Source organism: Arvicanthis niloticus, chromosome 18 (genome assembly GCF_011762505.2).
Source record: "Arvicanthis niloticus isolate mArvNil1 chromosome 18, mArvNil1.pat.X, whole genome shotgun sequence".
Classification (NCBI taxonomy): domain Eukaryota; kingdom Metazoa; phylum Chordata; class Mammalia; order Rodentia; family Muridae; genus Arvicanthis; species Arvicanthis niloticus.
The window spans coordinates 36,369,830-36,391,381 of record NC_047675.1 but is presented as its reverse complement, the minus strand read 5'-3'; the positions used below and the strand labels follow the sequence as shown (position 1 = coordinate 36,391,381).

The following is a 21,552-nucleotide window of genomic DNA, read 5'->3' as shown; positions in this document are numbered from 1 at the left end:
GGGGCTTGTCGAAATCTTAGGGTCACGCTATAAATGTTCATTTTGCACAGGATTTTCTAAGCAGTTTTTTTTTTTTTTTTTTTTTTTTTTTTTAATTTCAGTTAAAAAGGCATCAGGAAGAGCAAATGCAAGAAAGCGGTAAACTGCAAGGGCAGGCTCCTTACTGAAAGAGTGTGACCTTAAAGCATTAAAAAAAAATAATAACATAGTTTCTCATGTATGTTTGGAGTACACTGGCTGAATACATTAGGAATGAAGGGATGCTCAACAAGCACCTTTGATGACCCTGAACTCCCTGAAGGCAGCGGACTTCATTGCATTAAATACTAGAGGACACAAAGCACTGGCCTTTGACTGCTTGTTATCTGCTATGTCTCTGTCTGCCTGCACTCAGGTTCACGAACTGAAATATTAATTCCCAAGGTGGTGGGATTAAAAAGTGGAAATTGGGAAAGAGGAATAGAAGAGGGCAGAACATTTCTGAATGAGGTTGGTGTCCCTACAGAGGAACCCAGATGGAGCTCCTTTACCCCTCCCATGGGGTAGGGACCCACCCAAGATGGCACTGGGAGAAATGGGTTCTTATCAGACACCAAGTCTGCTGCCACCTGGATCTCACATTTCTCAGCCTCCAAAATTACAGAGGTATAAAACTTCCCTTGTTTATAAACTACCTAGCCTATGGTATTTCCTCATAGACCTGACTACAATGTGATCAAAGATATGCTTATTAATATGAGGTAATGAAAGAGACTTTAAACTCAAGGTATAAAAACTATACAACAAAAATGTTAACTTTGGAGCACTGTGAAGAAGAATCAAGAAAGACCCCTGGACTGACCAAAGTAGCAAGTCATGTATCCAGCCCCTACATTCCCCTGAGTTGCCACGTGTAAAACAAAGACTGAAGGAGATGGTGCAGTTTGACCCAGGCTGTTCTGTGAAAATACACCAGCCTATTTTCCTTATGTCAAACCTGGTGTGCCTTGTTGACTCCACTTCCCACATGGTCCCCTGGTGAATGTGTAAGTCCCTTGGGCACCTCTGTGCCATCTTCTGCCAACTACCTAGGGCGACCTTTGGCCAGAGGACAATTTGGTAGCATTTTTTAGAATCTTCAGCGTACTATTTTATCATTTACATTACAGGTCCTGGGCATAGCAGTCTAGAAAGAAAATGTAATTCATATTTAGTATTGGGGAATAAATATGGTCAACCATTGATAAACTTATAGGTAATTGATGTTTTAAATGCTTGGTTTTATGCAGAAGTGTTGGGTGAGTTGTTGGGTTTAAACTGGGTGGAGTTCTGGATGAGTTAGGCACCTGGGCGTTTCTCCAGCTGTGACAATTGAACCATTTCCCAGGAACTGTGTCTTTATGGAACGGTGAGGAACTTGACAGGGGATGGGATGTTGGACAGCGTATGACTCAAACTGGATTCAGATACCGGACACAGAGCTCCTCGGGCAGGCAGCTCATCTCTGAGTTTTCTATGTTCTAACTTTCTCATCTGTAAAATAAAAGCAGTGTCCAGCCACCCCAGGGAGCCACTGAGAGCCTCAAATGATACTTGCTGAAAGTCTTTGTGCTTACAGGTGGTGTAGTTATAAATACCCAAAAAAGGACAATGCATTATTGTCATTGATTTGATTATTAGCAGTGAAGGTGCAGAGTATCTGTAAGGGAAAGACTTCGGGTGACAGGAGATAAAACCACCGGACATTCTATAGGGTCTGTGACAGGCCAAAAAAGGGTACCAAAGGTGTGCACATCCTAGTTCCTGAACATCTGGGTAATCCAGGTTCTCTGCATTTCTATACATACACACAGAAAAGAAACAGAGAAAGAGAGGGAGAGAGAGAGAGAGAGAGAGAGAGAGAGAGAGAGAGAGAGAGAGAGAGAACACAGGTGCCAGCAGATGCCAGAGGTGACAAGTCTCTCTGGAGCTGGGGTTACAGGCAATGTAAGTCATCTAGCATGGTGCTGGGAACTGAGCCCAGGTTCTCTGTAAGAGAAGCCAGTGCTTTTGTTTTGTTTTGTTTTGTTTTTTGTTTTTTGGTTTTTGTTTTGTTTTGTTTTGTTTTTTTTCGAGACAGGGTTTCTCTGTGTAGTCCTGGCTATCCTGGAACTCACTCTGTAGACCAGGCTGGCCTCAAACTCAGAAATCCACCTGCCTCTGCCTCCCAAGTGCTGGGATTAAAGGCGTGGGCCACTACCGCCTGGTGAAGCCAGTACTCTTAACCACAGCACCATCTCTCCAGGCCTCCACAGGAATTTCAGAATCAGCTTGTATATTCCCATTTTTAAAAGCAGTTGAGATTTTTATTTTTATTTTGATTGCAGCAAATCTATACATGAATGGGGTGGGTGGCATTTTAACATCATTAGATTCACGGATTCCAGGCAGTGTGGACGTCCCCATTTGTACAGGTCTGTAATTACAGCAATCTTTCACACATTTCACTACACAGATCTTGCATTTTGTCCAGTTTAACTCTGAGTACTTTATATTCATAATGCTGTTTAAGCAATATTGCTTTCTGAAATTTCATTTTCCCACTGTTCACTGTTAGGATATAGAAATACAACCCATTTCCTTGTATATGAATCTTTAATCCTGCAACTTTGTTATAATTACTTTTTGGTCCTCATTTTAAACATATATTCTCCAGCACCACTTTCTTGGAATTTTGCTTCAATAAAACATAGATGAAGCCCAATAATCTACATTTTTAATGTAGATTATTGTAACCAGAGTTGAGACTGGTGCAGATTCTCTAAGGACGTTTAACTTGAGAAACAAGAAATTCGTTAATTCTGTGAACTGACAAGGCAGAGTTAGCTAACTCAGATTGATCTTCCACTTCCTATATAGAGAGTAAATAAAGCATTTTAAAACAGATAAATATACATTTTAGAATTTATCTAAGCTAATAATAAAGAAAGGGCAATACCAGATATTAGAAATGAAGGGGGGGGGGTTGCACTTAAGCCTAGTAAAATAGCAACGTGAGTCTAAGAAGGTCTGATGAGTTGCAGAGTGGGCACAGGTGTTATGGTCTCCTTGCTTACCCTCACACTAAGAAGATGCAAACTTGTTCTTATCTGGGAACAGAGAATTGAACCAAGATTTTTCCATAAACCTAGAACCCTGGAAAATCTACCTCTAAAAACAACAGCAATAAAAACAGCCCAGGAAGATTCCACCTACTGGCCAAGGATGAAGTGATGAGGCCTGTTATGTAACTAACAGTCTGATGAGAGGAAGAGGCTCCTGGGAGAAATCAAAGTCCCATGGACAGGTTTGCAATCCACTAGATAGGCTGCAGGAACTGAGGAAGCTTGGCAGATGAGCTAACAAAAATCCCCACCCAAAAGAGTGTGTTCCAAATCTTGTATCCTCGTTAAATGACTTTACAATGTAAACATTTCCAACTATCTGAGGGAACAGTCTAGTTCCTGAGGAAAATCAGTAGTTTCCACAAGCAACCCAAGAGGTACATAATAGAAAATTCTTAGAGAAACTCTAATGTGGCATTTCCAAAATATTTGAAGAGGTGTAGTAAGAACTAGAAACCACAATGAAGCAAGAAAATATAGAAATATAAAGTTACATGATTTCTAAATCTCAATCAATGAAAATCTAAAGTTGAGTAGATGAGTCCACCAAGAATGGATACAGCTAAAGAAATCATTAGTCAAGCAAAAGAAATAACTTAGAATAAAATATGCAGAATAGAGGCCAGCAAGGTAGCCCAGTGGGTAAAAACAATTGATGTCAACAGCGATGGCCAGAGTTCAATCCCCAGGACCCACATGGTGGAAGAAGAGACCTGAACTGACTCCAAGTTGTTCTTTGACCATGTGCTGTGCTGAATGTGCAGGTGCACAAGCAGATACGTGTAATAAAAATATATAAATCACGGAGAGATGAGGAGGTTGAAGAGATTAGTTCTGGAGTAGTTTTGAGAACTGAGAAGAAAGGGGAACAGCACTGAACAGGCTGGTGGTGAGAATTTCCCACAACTGATGAAATGTGCACAGTCTGAAGAAACCTAGCAAGTACCAAACACGGGGCTGGCAAAGGCAAACCCACCCCAGTGGAACCACAGGGTACCAAAGTACAAGGCAATTCTTAACACTAACTTGAAAGCAAAGAGAGATAAATGTAACACATACACAACCATTTTTTTTAAAAATTTTTTTCACTTTTTTGTTGTTTGTAATAATTTTTTAATTGTTTTTTAAATTATCAAATCATAATTTTTACTTTTTAACACAGGGGTTATAAACACAAAAATGCAGGATGTGGGGAAGGGGATGACACAGGAGTGTAGATGTTCAGGGGAAGTACAGATATCTTTCAGAACAGGGTATCTGCTGGGTGAAGGTTCAGGGGTCAGGTCACTATGACTCTGTCTATGATTCACTTGTCCTTATTTAAGTTGGTACTATCCGACAAGGATGCCTATTTACAAGGTCTATGACTACTCAGGCTGGTAAATTTCCTCAAAAGCTGCCTGTTTACAATAGCTTATAGCCATCTGCTTCAGTGTTTTTCCACAGAGACCAAGACTTTGTGTTAGCAGGCATGTATGTCAGGCCTATTGCTGATTTTAGGCCTATGGCTGATTTTAGACCTTCAGTGTATAAGCAGGGCTGCCCCTGGCATCTCCTCCCTTCTCCAAGTATAGAAGGCCTGTGGTGATTCTAGTCTTGCCAAGGTAGGGATAAAGGCCTGACCTCCAGTAATTAAAGGGGACCTAACACAATCTTTTCTTTAAAAAAAAAAAAGTGTGAAGAAGAATCAGAACTCTATGCACTTACTTCTATGAACATAGAGACCTTTTACAATTTGAATGTGAAATGTCCCCCCACCCCCACCCCCATAGACTCACAAGTTTAAATACTTGGTCCCTGACTGGTAGAGCTATTTTTGGTGACTTTAGAACCATCAGGAAATTCCTGGCTGGAGGAAGTAATTCTTGGGGAGCAGGCCATGAGGGTTAAGGCATAGCCCCACTTCCAGCCCAAGTATTTTGCTTCCTACCCTGTTGAGAGGTGAGGAGTCTCAGCAATATGTTCTCACTGGTGTAAGTGCTGCTACATATTTGGTGTCATGAAGGACTGAGACAAACTAAGCTCTTCCTCCTTTAAGTTGCTTCTGTCACGTATTTAGCATCAAGATGAAAGAAACAAACTGCTACAGTATCTTAAAGCCAATGCAAACAAAAAGAAAGGCTGCCAGGAAAGAATTTCTATATCCACTTAACATGTGTTCCTTGGTGAGGTGTGTGTGTGTGTGGGGTGTTGCCAGCTGGTTGAAGATAATAACCAGCAATCACCAATGGCCCTCCAAAGGACACAGAATTGCAGGAACTTACAGGAATGATAATATGGAATCACTACATAAACAGAGGCCCTCCTTGGCAACTGAATCTTTTAATAAACGACTAACAAAATAAAGAAGACTGGCACACAGATGGAGAAAAGATTACATTTCCGCTCTACCCAGGATAAGAGATCTGCGGGGAGAATTTGAAAGCACAAAGGAAACAATGGATGAATACAGCTCATGGTGTATTGTTTGGGAACCTCCTGGAGAGCACCCGGCCCCCTGGAATGACGCCCAGCACAGTGTCCCTGGGGAGCTGGAGGAGGTCCCACCACCTGTGGCATGGGGCCACTGGCATGCTTCCAGGCTGTGTCTGAACACTGACACCCTGCCAAACATTTCCTGCACACCCCCCTAAGAAGTCTGGTGCCCTGGCTGGTGGTCTGCAGCTTGGAAAGGTGGTGTATGCGTATCCTAAACTCCTCAGCCATTCTGCATTCATCTCGGAGCCATGGTGAGAATCCCACCTCCCTTTGCAAGGAAAACACCCAATCAAACTGAATTCGGTCGCCCATTCGGGTGTACTTTTGTTTCAATCGTTTACTCTTTCTTTGAACGTTTTGTTGGACAGCTTTACGCTCTCAGTGCTTGCAGCATAGGCTCTGCACGGCATGCTTCCCACACAGAGATTTCAAAAAACAGGAAGAAGCCAGGACTGTTTTGCTTAGGGATGAATACAGAGATGTTAAGATTATATGGGAAAGCAGGAAAATCATCCCCGTGACATGTAAGATGTTGGGTGTGTTGAGGCAGGTGGCTAGCACAGTCTCTGGTTGGTGGTTCAAGGCTGGCTGAGGAGTGTGGCTTCATGGGTGTGGGAGAATGGTGGGGTTTGGGTAGTTGATGGGGACTTGGGTGACTGTGGACTCATCATTCGTCCTCCCAGTTTAAATAATCAGAGCATCCATACTACCCCATGCAACCTACAGATAAAACAGCAGAGGTAGGCAGCGCAGCTACTGATGTTTATAGAGGACGAGACTCCGTGGCATAGGTCTTAGGGACATAAATTCTTGGAGTAATGATATCTATCTAAATAGTAGGTTTAACTATGGTTATCAATAACGAGCTTATTAAAGAACTGGGGAAACCTGTAGAAGGTAGAGGGGGAGGGTGGCAGAATATTGATGGGCAGGTTAGGTATATCAGTATCTTCATATGTCAAGAGACATTTTAAGGTCCAGGGAACAAAACCACTAGGGTTTAATATACAATTTAAAGCTATAAGTGAAACTCATGAAATAAATACAATAAGAATGACTGGCTTGTGAGGGCGAGATGGGGGCTTAGTGTGGCCAGAGAAGGGGGCATAAAGGAACTTTGCGGGGGTGGTGGGGATTTTCTCTATCTTGATTTGTGTAGGGGTGATACCACTACTCAGGTTTGTCAAAAGATGCGGAGACAGGGTGAATTTTACTGTATGTAAATTATACCTCCATAAGCATAGTGAAGGGAAGAGAAGATAAGGGTGAATTAAATGCATGTCTTTCATATCGAGGACCAAAGAGAATTGTGTGAAGTCAGTAAACCAGCCCACAGTAATACAGAGTTAGCAAGGGCTCTCAAGAAAATACTGAACAGAATTCCAGGAGAGAAGGTGGCCTTTTGGCTTTATGATTTTGCTGTCTACCTATTTTTCTTATGGGCGTTTCAAAAGAATTCTGGAGGTTTAGAAAGACAGAAGTTGGATGTGGTGTCTCACATCTGTAATCCCACCATTAGGGAGGCTGAGGAATGAGCTCTGAGAGTTCGAAGCCTATCTGGACTACACAGTGAGTTTCAGGTTTGCCCAGGACACGCAGTGAGAGACTGTCTCACCAGACAACGGATGAATCAATGAGTGAATAATGAAAAGGATGAATTTCCCTAGAAGGACAAAGAACTTCCTTGTGTCTTCCCGGTGGGTGCTCTTTGCAGCAACAGGTTCAGTCTAGGTCTTGTCATTGCTGTCTCCTGACAGCTTGTTCTTCCTCCCTTGACTTTCGTGACATTGAAGTTTGTGGTGATCCAGGCTGGACCTTGCAGTTTGTGCTTCAGTTGGTTTGCCCAAAGCATCCTCTGGGTCAGGCCAGGGGATGTGGTAGACTGGTCCTGATGTTGATGCTGTGTCCTAGCTGCATCCTATTGGAGTGGTCCTAGAGGCTACCTGTTCCTTAACTAAGATGCCATCTTCTGTGCTCCTCACTGTAAAACTGAGTTTCCTCTGCTTATAACTGGTAAGTATTTTGATGGAGAACATTTTGAGACCACGTAAGATCCTTCCTCACTCTCACTTTGCCCCATTACTTTTTACCCAAATTGGTTATTACTTCGAAGCTTTGCCACAGGGCAGACATTAATGAAGTGGATTCAGAGATGCCTTTTTGGACATAGATCCTTCTATTGGTATCATGTGGCACCAAGTGGCCTGAGAACATGCTCTGCCACATTCTTATACATACACTCTCACACATTTACACATACACATGCACACAAACACGCGTGAACACATACATGCATTCATATACACATACATGTGTATATACACACATGCGTATATACACACATGCACACACACACACACACGTTGTGAGCACTTGGTAACCTGGTGACCACACAGAATGAGTCCATACCTGAAATGTCGCAGTAAACTGTCTGCTGGTAGAGCCTGGCCTCTAGGGGGTTAAAATACACAGTGATTTCAGCTGAAGAGTTGGGCCAGACATCACCTTCCTGAAACAGGAACGAGAAAGAAAGGCATTGTTTTCAAATGGTAATTTCGTGACTCCTTCCCCCATATGTTTAAGGAGTACATGAAGTTTTGACCCACATCATGTAGAGATAGCAAATGGTCCTTATGGCCAAGTAGATGAGCACATCCATTTCCTGAGCTGTTCCTTTGCTGTGCTGCGGGAGCATCTCGGGTCTGTTCTTATGCGCTATCAGATGCAGGTGCTGTGCGTCTCCAAGGCGCTGGCTCTCCAGGACTCACAGCTGTTTGTCCAGCATCTTCCCATTTGCCCATAATCACCCTCTGAGCCCTGGCACCTGCCTTTCTACTCTTGCTTGTACAAGCTCTCTTTTTTTTATAGCCTGCATACGGCTGAGGACATGAGCTATGGTACCGGCCTTTCTGGTTCTAGCCTGAGTCACTTATCAATGTTGTTGCAAATGCCAGAGGACACCCCCCACCCCCGCCACACACGTTAGAGGGTTTGGCATTTATTGCGTGAACACACACCCTTGCAGATTTGTGCATGCCACAATGTGGATATGAAGGTCAGAAGAAGCCTGGAGTCAGTTCTTTCCTTCAACCATGTGGGTTCCAAGAATTAAACTCAGGATGTCAGGCTTGGCCACAAGTATCTTTACCCAGAGCATCTTACCCACCCAAGAGGGTGTCCTTTTGAAGGGTGAATAATATTCCATTGTATGTATATATCACATTTCTTTCTTCATTCACCTGTGAAGGGCTCTAGCAGGCCTGAGCATGGGACACATGGTGGCAGGCTTTTTCCTTCCACACTAACCTCTCTCTTGTAAACCATAGGTTACTTTCCTAAAGCCCCCAGGGTCTGTTCCTTTATGTGGCCACTTCCTCCTCCTGAGGCTGACCACCAAGGTCAGAGTTCTGAACCCCAGCAGTCAAAAGCCTCTTTTTTGGCTACCTTAATTACCATGCTCAATCAAAACAAACCAAGTCACCCTGACCCAGGCTTCCCATTCGCCTTTGGACCACATCATCTCCTCTATCCAGAAGCAGTCCTTTGTCCCTCCAGGGCAAATATCCTCCTCCCTCCTCCCTTCTCCCTCCTCCCTCCTCCCCCCTCTCTCCTCCCTTTTTCCCCTCCCCCTGCCTCATTTCCCCTCCCTCCTCCTCCCACCTCTCTCCTCTGTTCCCTTCCTCTTCTCCCTTGTCCTCTGTCTCCTGTCTTTGTCTCTTATTCTCTGCCTTTTGTTCCCCTGGAACAAATAAATCTCCTTTGTGCTGAGAACTTGGTCTTTGTGTGTCCTGTGCCGATGCAGGTCCTATACAACCTGTGCATGGACATTTAAGTAGTCCCACAGGTTGGCTGTTTCAATCATGCTGCAGAGAACATAGGACTGACTGTTAGTATTCTGTCTAAACTCCACCTCCACAGTTACCTGGCAACAGCCAGGTATGCTCCTTCCCACAGTTACCTGGCAATCACCAGGTAGGCCTGACCCACTATAAAAGGGGCTGCTTGCCCCCTCCTCATTCTCTTAATCTCTTACTCTCTTACTCTCTTACTCTCTTACTCTCTTACTCTCTTACTCTCTTGCCTCTCTGTCCCCTGCCCCCTTCCCCTTCCTCTCTCTTCACGTGGTCATGGCTGGCCTCTACTTCTCTACTCCTGCTTCTCTGTTCCTCTGCCTCTCTCTCTCTCTCTCTCTCTCTCTCTCTCTCTCTCTCTCTCTCTCTCTCTCTCCCTCTACTACCCTCCTGGCTCCCCTCCCCATGCCCTGAATAAATTCTATTCTATACTATACCGGTGTGTGACTGGTCCCTCACGGGAAGAGATGCCTCTACATGGGCCAGCTGAGACATCCCCTTCCCCCATACCTCTCCACACACCCACAGAACATACTCTTTTTATCTCTTTATCTTTTTATAAACACTTCACTGACCCTGTGTTATATTAAGTTCCTCTCATTTGGGTATGCAGCAAGAAGAGAGACTCTGGCTGACCTAGTAGCTCTATTATAATTTCTTGGGGGAACCTTATACTGTTTTCTGTGATGACCACATTCTCACTAAACCGCACATAAAGGCTGAAACCCTGGGAACCTGAAGGAAACACACGTACAACCCCCGAGAGAACACTGTTTTACCCGGCAGATGTGACTGACCTGGTAACTCATCAAGTGGCACAAAGTTTGAACAAGTTTAAAAGATAACGTCAGTGAGTTTGTGAATACGAAATGTATTAAAGAGGAAATAGGATAAGGTTTTTTTTTTTTTTTTTTCTTTAAAATGGAGTTTTACTATGTAGCCAAGGCTGGAATCAAACTTGATATCCTCCCTGAGACTGCAGGTATGTGTCACAAAGAATTTTTGTGGAAATGTATGTGGAACAAAGAATTTTTAAGATATATGTGTTCGGTGAGCATCTGCTCTCTGCCCCATGCGTACCCAGCCCTGGGACGTCAGAGGAAACAGGGTGGGCCAAGACGGTCTCCATACATACATATACATATGGTTCACAGGGACTGCAGAAAGAGGAGTGCCTGGCTCCCTAAGCAGAGGCACTACCTTCCTAACTTTTGAATGACAGCAACTAGAAAGACCTCTACTCTACTATGGAGCCATAGCAGTGGCCCAAGGGAGGGTAATGCCCAGTTCAGAGTGTTTCTGTCATTTTAATTCACAAGGCCCCTGAAAACCTTAGTAAGAAACCCAAGTTTTGCTACTATGTTGGAATAAGGTACCTACCAGAATTTACCTACTAGGGAAAAGTTGATTTAAAATATTGTATTGACCATATTAATCTGGTATTCCTTCACTAATTTCTCAAGTGGCTAGAGGTGTTAATTGCACGGATCTCAAGAGCCCCCAAAGGTCTGGAAACAATATGTATTCAGTAAGAGCTTCCTAGGTGTTTGTTGACCACCAGCTGTGTTAGTCCTTAGAAGGACAAGCCGAAAGGTTGAAGAGGCAGCAGGGAGAAAATATGTGCCTTTTCCTGAGGTTTTTGTAAATTGGGCCAAACGAACAGAAGTACTAAACACATTTAGAAATCTATACACAGTTCAATAGAAAACCGGGGCAAGACAACTTAATAAATAATCAGGCTCCAGTTTCAGATGGTCCCCAAAGCATAGCAGATCCAGTCTGGCTGGAAGAAAAAATACTCCTGGAACAAAGGATGGAAAAGAGAACAAATGGCTGATGCCATCACCTCACAGAGGTAAGGTCCTCCATTCAACCCCACCACCTGAAGAAAAGGCAACATCGGAAACCAGAAACCTAGACGCAGTTTTGACTTACTCATGAGAGCAATCTGTCTGATCTGTGACCTTCTCAGGCAGTGTCTTTCCCGACTTCAGAGTGAGGGGAGGACACCAAGCTCCAAGAAGCAACAGCAAGGCTACAAAGGTCCTGAAGTGGTTTTGCATCCCCAGCTAAGTTCAAGAGAAGAGAGGTAGGCACTCACCCCTCCGTCTCCAGCACCCAAGCAGAGGTGGCTCTTGATAGGTGCTTGTAAATCATGGTGTCAGCTGTCTCTACTCTGCTTGCACCTCACGTAGTTATTATCATACACGGGTTTACGTCAGTAGCCTCTTCTGCCCTTTTTGTTGTATTTGGGACCCTCAAAATCATACAACTGTAGTGCCCAGAGATGCGTCTGAGATCTCAGAGGGGACAGAGGAATTCAAAGCACTCATGGACTTAGTCATTTCACTGCAGAGCTTTCTTTGCAAGTGCTTGAAACAAATATTTGTTCCCTTCTGATAAATGGCAAATCCCTGTCTCTTGGGTACAGTTTAAGAGCAATGATGGAGTATTCAGACCTAGAATACTAGAAAAGGTGACAGGCCAAGCAGATATGGCTCAGTCATTCAGTTGAGTCTTCAGCTAAATGAAGCCATGCCAATGGGTATTCTTCCTAAGAATAACTGAGGATTTGGGCTTCTTCTTCATCCACATGATGAATGTGAAACTCCCGGAGGGTTTAGACCCTGCTCTGACAAGACCCTGAGTGGATGCAGCTAACTTGTAACCAACACAGACTGGGCAAAGCACCAAGGGACGATCTGGATCCTGAGAGAATCCATGCTAGAAAAATGTGAGTTGTAAGAAGTAGTCTCCGAAGGATAACCAGCAACATCAGATTATCTCAGAACATGTGAAAAGAAGTCTTATTGTTCGGGGTAAGCAAGACTATCTTCACGGCCCCCAAACCACAGGGTCCAGGGTGTTTGCACAGATGAAGGGACAGCACAGCTAAAGCTTCCAAGCGCTCTTGAATGTGCCACGGTCAAAAAAGTCTGCTGTGCGGAAATGAAGGGTTGGGAGCCGAGGCACAACTGAGAGGGGATACTCTGGCCCTCCCCCAACAAAAGGGTACTGGTACCCAAGTAAGACTGTGAGAGGGTTCTCTGGTGACAGGAGGCCAACGTAAAGAGCCAGTCTATAGGGCTCAGACTGAATGGTGACCAGCGCTGGGGTGTTCTCATGCAGAACGGCAGATGTTTTGCTGAGTCCACAGAAGCATCCACTGGTAACTTGAATCTTTTTGGGAACACAGGAGAAAATCCAAGGACAAATGCTACCCCAGAGTCCTCTCCTGGGTCAGCGTGTGTGTCAGCAAACTAACAGGACTGTGCATTTATCATAGCCAAAGTGTGGTCATTCTGTTTCCTCTCAGAGGGATGCGGTTGTATGGTGTCATTCTCTATTTCCTTTCAGTTGGGCGTTACAGAAAAGTAAACTTCTTCTATTTCTTTCTAGCAAAACGTTGGTTAAACACACACAGACACACACACACACACACGCACACAGACACACAGACACACACACACACACACACAAAGCTGTGACGTTTCCTAGCAGCTCAAAAACCAAATTTTACAAACAGGCAATTTGCCTAAAACGGATGCCTTCCAGTCTTCTTACTTTACATCTTACCAACATGGATGAAATTAACTCCCAGCTCGCTTGTGCTCTTGGAAATACCGTTCCTCTTTTTATTGCTCAGCTCTGACATTTCAGAAAAATCAAAACATTCAGGAATTTCCCCACTGGCTCCAGTGCCAATATCCGGTCTTTATGAAACTCCTGGATTTGCCTCCTCACTCGGATCTCTGCTGCTCTGTTTTCCTTCTATCTCAAAGACTCTCTCTCTCTCCCTTCTCTGACAGTTCTCCCTACTCCTTACCTGAGTTCTGTTACTACTAGAGTATGATTACTCTGATGTAATAATAATAAATAGTAATAATAATAATAAATACAGCTGCCCTCAGTTCTACTATAACCATCTCCCCTTTCCTCCGATGCTTTGTCTTCCCCAGAACAACTCTATTCTACTTATTAGTCAAGGGACCTACTACAAGGAACTGGCTTTGAGTCTTTAAGTATAATGTTGTATGCTCATTGACTCAATGTTACATTGTTATTTTTGGAGCTCTCTAGTTCCTTCTGAATAAGAACAGTGAACCAAGCAACCTCATGGCTGGTGTTGAGCCTCTCTGGATGCTATGAGCATGCAACTGCTGGTCCATGACAGGTGATAAACACAGGGAGAGGGGTGTCCTTAAAGGTGACTGGCTTTTTTTTAAAAAAAGGTTTCTTTGGGCTCACGGTTTGAGGGTATGGTCCATCATGGCAGGGACATCGGGGGCTTGAGGTGGCTGGTCACATTGTGTCTATGATCAGGGAGCAGAGAAAGATGGCGGCTGTCTAGTTTGTTTTCTCGCTTTTATTCAGTCTGGTTAATGGAGAGGTGCAGTCCTCATTTAGGATGGGTCTTCCAGCCTCAGTTAACTGACAGATGCCATCTAAAGCTGCTGTAGTTCTTTTATGCTCAACGTCTGGCACAAGTGCAAAAAAAAAAAAAAAAAGTGCCAATAAGATCATTTCTCAAAACTCTTGCTTAGTGGGCGTTTAAAGTGCAAGAGCAGAGATACATGTGTATTTAACATTCTTGACTGATCTGGAAGGCCGGAGGCCGATGTCTACAATGTGAATTTCTATGTGTGTTAAATAAAAGAGTTGCATTTTGATTCCCCAGTTGCACCCATAAGTGTGACTCATGCATTCAGCTTTCCAGTCAGTCTCTAACTTGAAAAAAGACAAGCATGTCTAACTCAGAACCACAAGTTTGCAAGTGTTTCCTGAGAGCTCAAGTTCTCACCACCTGTGTTCATAGTTCCTGTCTCTCATCTCGCTCAGTCTTCACCTGTGTGAGGTCCTTTCATCAACACTTTAAACATAGAAAACTGAGCCAGGCAGTGGTGGCATAGGCCTTTAATTCCAGCACTCTGGGGGCAGAGGCAGGCAGATCTCTGTGAGTTTGAGGCCGACCTTGTCTACAGAGATAGTTCCAGGGTAGCCAGGGGTTCACAGAGAAACCTGATCTCAAAGATGGAGAGAGAAAGGAAGGGAGAGAGGGAGGGAGGGAAAGAGGCAGAGACGCAGAGACACAGAGACAGATGGGAGTTTGGGGGACCAGGCTAGGAGTATATGGTATTTCATCTAACTTCCTTAAGCCCTCTGCAGTTCTAAAAGTAGGTTAGGGCCCACCTCTCTCACTATGCCATAGAGAGAGGACAGTTAGAATCACCACCACTGATACCCAGACTTATCTGACACAGTCTGCCCTGGCAACCCCCCTGTGAACAGTGTGACACTCTCCACTTACGCTTGGGTTCTTCAGGAAGATGACTCAAAGCAGGTTCTATTAGAGAACAAAGCCCAAGTGAGCATGTCAATGCCCCTGAGAGATGTGCTGGCAGGTCCTTATCAAGCTCCCCTGTGCTGAGGGAGGGACAAAGCCCAGTCCCTTCAGAATAAGATACAGGAACAGTGACCTTAAGTGGAGCTCTGACACGAAGTGACTTCCCTCATGCTTGGCAGCTTAAACACCTTCAACTATCCCACCGTTTACCTTATGCAACAGGAGGAGTTGCTCCAGTCCTGGCAACTCTAGAAGCTGAAGAAGAAAGATCACATGAGCCCATGAGTTTAAGGAAAGCTTTGGAGATTCCATTTCCCAAAATAAGGAAGCAAAAAGAAATTTTCTCAGAAAGAAAGCATACTCTCAAAGTCAAATGTCTGTTTTAAATGTGTTCTTTTTAAAAAAAGATTCATTTAAAATTTTATTTGTGTGTGTGTGCATGCCTGTGTATATGTACGCATGCACACATGCATGCAGATGTCCACATGGGCCACAAGAGGGCATCATATTCCCATGGAGGCCAGAGTTACAACACTGTGAGCCAATGGATATGAGGCTGGGAACTGAACTCTCCTGTCCTCTGCAAGAACAACAAGCTTGCCTAAGCACAGAGCCATCTCTCCAACCCTCAATGCCAGATTCCTATTACTGACCTATCTACCAACAAAATGCTGTCATATTTTCCATTACTTACAATGGATCCAACCAATAGCAAAAGCTATGACACTTGGTACAAATACCAACTGTCTCAAACAACAGTGATAAAAATAAATAAATAAATAAATAAATAAATAAATAAAACTCTAAAAAAAAAAAAAAAAGACAAGTGAACTATTCTCATTACTGTTGAGAGAAAAGACCAAATTGACACAGAGCTGGCAAAAAGACTGACAGCTCAGTTCCTCCAGCTGAGACACGATACTGAGAGTCAAGGAAAGTTGTGGTGCTCAAAATAATGTCCATAAAAGCTGCCAAGAGGGAGCCCTATGATCTGTCCATTTGACAGAGGAAGCTTCACAAAAGGCACTTTCTGTCTTGATTTTATCTTCTACCCAAATATACAGAACGCTGTGGGGTTCTTAGCTAGTGGAGGTGGCCATGTGTGATGTCCAAGCCTTTCTCTCTTTCCCAGAAAGGAAAGGTATTGACTAATTTAATGAGCAGTCTTGCTGTTTCCAAGGCTTTCCTGGGCTTCTTTCCACCCACGCTGGTTCTTCAACACAATAGTCAATGTTTTGGTACAATGGCCAAAAAGTGGGCCTTAGCACAAAGACTGGAAAGGAGAATCCTAATGAACAAGGCTAAAGGGTGGCCAACTGAACAACCGGCAGGGCTTGTCAAGGGCAGTTCCATCTCAGCAGATTCACGTCCTTGGGCTCCTTCCTGGTGTCCATTTCCAAGGAGTCAGCGCCCACGTGCTTGCCTTGTGAGTCACAGCTAATGATTGGAGCAGAGGAAGGGATGTGTAGGACAAAAAGCACTGCGTCTTCTTGTTAGCCATCTGGACTTGCACCCAACCTGGTTCTGCTGAGCTCACCCTCTCTTCCAAAAGAGGAAAAGGATCCAGTACACTAAATTTGAGCTGTGCTCTCCAAGTCTGATTTGCCAGAGCAGCATGTTTCTCCGAGGCTTAAATAACATCAGAGTGTGGGTTACTATTACTTGCGTTGTAATGAAGAAATGATTGAGCCTCTCTTTCTTTTGATAGCTCAGTTAGAGGAAGCCTCAGCTTTGCTAGGGTTGTTTGGGTTAGGTCTACTCTGATGGAGGAGATGGCGGGGGCGGGGGGTAGGAGGAGTAGGAATGTTGGGCCGGCTCAAATACTTTAGACATGCAGCCAGCTAGTTGGGAAAATAATATCTTTAAATATTCAGAACTCTCTTCTGGAGAAAATACCAAGTGTTACATGTTCAGAAAATTGCTGTGTCTTCACAGTGTGACCTAAGCCAGCAGCACTACCGTTCAGAGATGGGATGCTGTGCTGAGGTCTTGGAGGGTCACTAGACGCCCGTGGGAAACAAAATCTTAATTTGCTCTTTTTGTCTTGTGATATTCTCTCACCTCTCAATTTTCAGAACTGAGTTTTTATCTTTTTGTATTTCTCTCTTTCAGGGGGACCCAGGAGACTCAAGCAGAGGAAACAACAGGATGAGACCATCAAAGTTCAGCCCAGACATGGCCCACCTGGCGCAAGTGAATATTATATTTGTGAAGCAGTTCCATTTGCTTTTCTGGAAGGCAAAAACCAGGCATAATAGACTCTGTTTGGCAGGTTCCTTCTGGAGATGGGGAAAGATCTCAAATGGAAGCAGGCAGCTTGACACCTCATCAATAGTCTACTTGATTCCATGCCTTCCCTGGTAAGCAATAAATGGAGAAAGCCAAGCTAATGACATTAAGATATTATCAAGGTATCTTATGCCAAGATATTATCAAAAGAATGGGTATATAGGAAACCTGAAGTCAATAGTTATGTCTCATATACTCTAATGAGCATGCAGTAATCTTAATTGCCTTGGAAAGATTGACAGGTAATTAACTACAGTTTTTTACAAAGATCCTTGGGGTCTTCTGTCTCCTGGTCATTCCAGGTCCTTGGTGCCCTCTTTTGGACTCAAGATACCTAAAACTAACTCCTGAAAGATCACAAGCCACAGGGCCAATAGCCATGGTTACGGCCACGTTTAATACAGAATGGGCACGAAAAGGAAGTTTGCTAAGACATGCAGCCTGTCTGTTGCTGTGACAGAGCGCCATGGCTGAAGCAACTTATGAAAGAAAGCATCCAATTCAAACTAGTGACAGAGGGCTAGCAGCCATGATGGTGGAGCAGAGCTATGGCAGATGGAATAGCCGAAAGCTCACATCTTGAACCATCATCAGGAGGCAGACAGCTAACTAGGAATAATGAGAGTCTTTTGAAACCTCAAAGCCCGCCCACAGTGGCACACCTCCATCAATAAGACCACACTTCCTAATTCTTCTCAGACTCACCAACTGTGGACCAAGTATTCAAACACGGGCCTCCAGGGCCGTTCTTATAAAATCACCATGGGGCCAAGTGGAGAGAGGGTGTCAGAGCAGCAAGAACTTGCTACTACAGAGTTTGGAGCCTTCATTCCTCCAGGATTGAGCCAAACAGCTCCTCGTAGGATAATATCAATAAAATGAGATTTAAATTCAAACCCATCATCACCTTTGGGCAATTTAGGGACAGGATTGATTTCCTGATCTTGAATCTCCTTGCTTTAAATGGGAAGAGTCTGAAACTGGAACAATGTTCTCATAAAGCACTCAGTATGCAGGGCATGCAGCCTATATGCAGGACTGAGCCAAGCTTTAGGATTAGCTGATGTGCTTGAAGAATGAAGGCATATAGATGTGGACGTGATACAGTCAAGTGATGTTTCTTATTTCTATTCAGACCCTAAGGCATTAGGGTTATTATTTTTTTTTTATTTTGTTGCTTGTCTGTTGCTTTAGTCTTTCCTTTCTGTTTACCTCACTTGAACGTGTTCTCTTTCCTCCATGGCCAGAGGGAGAGCAGCCAGCTCATTGGAAGGGAAGGTGGTGCCCATGCCTCTGCTGATGACCGTTCATTTTGGTTACTTGGGTAGAATATAGCTGAGATTGGTTATTAGTTCAGCTGGTAACACTGCTTGCTCTTAATCTTTTCTGCTTCTGCTGCAGCATCAACTCAGAGCAAGAAGCTGTTTAACTGGGATCGAATCATAGGAAACAGCCAATCGTCAGTGTGTAGCTAAGCCTTCAGAAAGCAAGTAGCAGCCATTTGATGTAGCAGACCTGAAAGATGAGCCCTACTCAGAGGAGAAGTTCAGTAGACAGTGGTGCAGGACCAGGTGTCCTGGGGACAGAGAACGCTCTCAATGCGACTTCTCTTCTTCCTCCCACTCTGAGGTCCCAGCAGCATCTTTGACCAAGACCTCTACAGCATCCTTACAAATCTTTCTTCTCATCCTGAATTCTTAAGAGTCCCTTCCAGCACCAATTTTAGTTCTATATTTCTGAAGCTTCCTAGAGATCTGTAGTAATCTCAAATTTGACATGCTCAGAGCCAAACTCACTAGTATTTTCTGAATGCCTGCCATCCATCCATCCATCCATCCATCCATCCATCCATCCATCAGCATTGGGCCAGATACTCTATTGAGTACCCTTGAGGTATCTCAATCTCAGTGACCAGTCATGTTGTGCCTTCCTTTTGACCATGCCTCATATCTGCCATTGGACTGTTCCAGGTCACTATTGCTTTCATGAAACCATCTTGATTTTAGCTGTAGACCTGTTTACTCTGCCCTTTGTCTTCTATCTCCTTCCGTCCACTGACCTGGACTGCCCGCCTCTCCTGCTATTTACTCACCTCCAATTCAAGCCACACATGGGTATCAGGGTAAACTTTCCAACTCCCTTTGAGCACACTGCTCTCCTGTAATGTGTCTCACATCCTCGTCAGCACGGGCTAAGCTGGGACCTTCAGAATGTCAGTCCTAGAGGCTGTTCGGTGGGAGCTGGTCATGGGTAAGAGCTGTTTGAGCTCTGTCATTTGGACAAGCATCTTCTTTTTCCACATAGTTCCCCCCCAAATTTGTTTGACTTCAAAACTACTTTTGCAAAGAACACACATTGCCATCTCTCAGATTCAGTGTCTTCAGAAAATCACAGTGGGTGACAAGGAACTGTAGGCTGGAATGATAGGCCACCTTACCTCTACTTAACCTCCTTGAGCAGAAACCCTGTTCGGCTCACCATTATTCAGCCTGCTGTAAACAGAATGCTCCCCTACCCCAGCTTCCATGATTTCTCTAGCTGGGAACACTCTCCTCCCTTTCCACTTCATTAAATTTCAGGCTTTCTTCAATGTCCAGTTCCAATTCCTTCTCCTGGGAATCCTTCTCAAAGCTCTCAGGTGAGATTATTGTAGCTCCTTTACCAGCCCCAGAAAGCCAGGCTCTCTACAGGAAGAGACAGACCCATGTGCCATGAAGCTGGAGAACCAGCAGGATTTTCTCAGAAAATTGCTTTAAAAGTTATTTAAAGATTATATTATAAGCCCTACAAACAGCATACATGACATACAGAATGATCGGATAATCAAGCGGGAGATTTAAAATCAATACATAACTTACCTCAAGAATGTAAGTGAATATAACCACTATAGACAGACAACGATATGGGCCATACTTAGAAATACAAAAAGAAGAGAACTACCATAAACCCATGTGTACCATTACCCAAAAGGAATGAAGTCAGCACACACAAAAGAAGCCTGCATATCCATGTCTGTTAAACACTAGTCATAATACCCAAGGAATGGAATCAGCCTACGTACCCATCTGCAGATGAACACATAGAGAAAATACAGTAGACAGTAGAGTATTATTCGCCCATAAAGAACAGTAAAATTATGTCATTTAGATGAAGATGGACAGAAGTAGGGGTCACCATGTTAAGTGACATAAGAGAGAAAGACAAGCAACCACATGTGTTCTCTCACATGTGCAAGGCAGAACAACCCAAAAGGTACTGTGAACATGGTAGGAACAACTCCTGGTGAAGGTGAGAGGGGACTTAGGGGAGCAGATGTGACTGAAGCATGATGGGTATGACGTCACACCATAGTGAAATCCATTAGTGCGTACAACTAATATGTGTTAGTAACTGTATGTTAAAACAATCTACCATGTCTGACCCTGAGAGCTGCCGTCTGGTCAGAGTTACTGCAGGAAGACACTGGCGGGGGTTCCATGCCTTCATGCTCCTTTGTAAAAGAAATTGTCAAGAGCCTACCAGTGAAAACTGTAATGAGAAGAAAACCCAAAGAGTGTATGGAAAGGGGAAATGGCATCATGGATTCCATGAAGACCTCTTACGACGTAAATGGAGTTTTCAGTTTCATTATGGTATTATTTTCTAAATAATATAAACCAATTGGCTTGTTTAATTGCGAAGTACCACTGCTGTGCATTACTTACCATTTAAAGAAAATGGTTTCCTCCCAATGGCAAGAAGATTCCTTGTGGTGGAAATGCCAACTCAGCACCTCACCACGATTCAAAAGCACATCAAAGACCATGCCTTAATGTGTCCCAGCTCTGGCTTAGACAAGGAAGCCCAGGAGAAAGTCAGAGGTCAGAGGTCATTCTAGCACTCCTGCTTCCAACTTGGGCATGGACACGACTTTCCCACGGATGGCACCCATCTCCTGTCAGCCACACGTTTCCAGCCCCGCTGCCATCCACTCTCACATACTCACAAGAGTCAAGCTAAGCGGCTGCTGCCCTGGCTCTCCACTGCTAGCAGGGAAGAACTCTGGACCCCGAGGACCTTGGTAAGTCTGAAATTGCCTCAACTGGTTGCTGGCTCTTCTCGCTCAGCTCAGCCACTTGCTTGCTTGCTCCAGCCATACATTCCTGGCCTTTTCCATGTCTTTGAACCTTATCTACTTTTAATTTTTCTTCTCATCTTGACATAACCTCTTGCAGGCCTCACCCCCCAAATGTCTGGAGACCCCTTAGAGAATTTTCCGACGTGACAGAAGGTTCAGCCTCGACCTGCATCTCCAGCTTTATCTCCCACCTAGCTTTTTACCTCCAGCAAAGTGGCTGGCTCTTGGCATCCTGGATGAAACGTTCTATGTACACTCATCACTTTCTCAAAGCCCTGTCCTGGGAGACTCACTCAAGATTTCTTTCAAGAAGCTCTCTTTAACTTCTCGACTGTGGTGATGTCTTACCTC

The 21,552-nt window shown here is 44.1% G+C and overlaps 1 protein-coding gene across 2 annotated transcripts in view; it reads right to left on the bottom strand.

Moving 5' to 3' along the window:
- Hydin (HYDIN axonemal central pair apparatus protein) overlaps positions 1–21,552 on the bottom strand; it is a 360,278-nt gene that overhangs the window by 238,459 nt on the left and 100,267 nt on the right. For both annotated transcript variants that reach the window (XM_076915883.1, XM_076915885.1), the window contains exon 10: positions 8,010–8,109. In XM_076915883.1, coding sequence (XP_076771998.1) covers positions 8,010–8,109 — 100 coding nt within the window. The remainder of the gene's footprint in view (positions 1–8,009; positions 8,110–21,552) is intronic.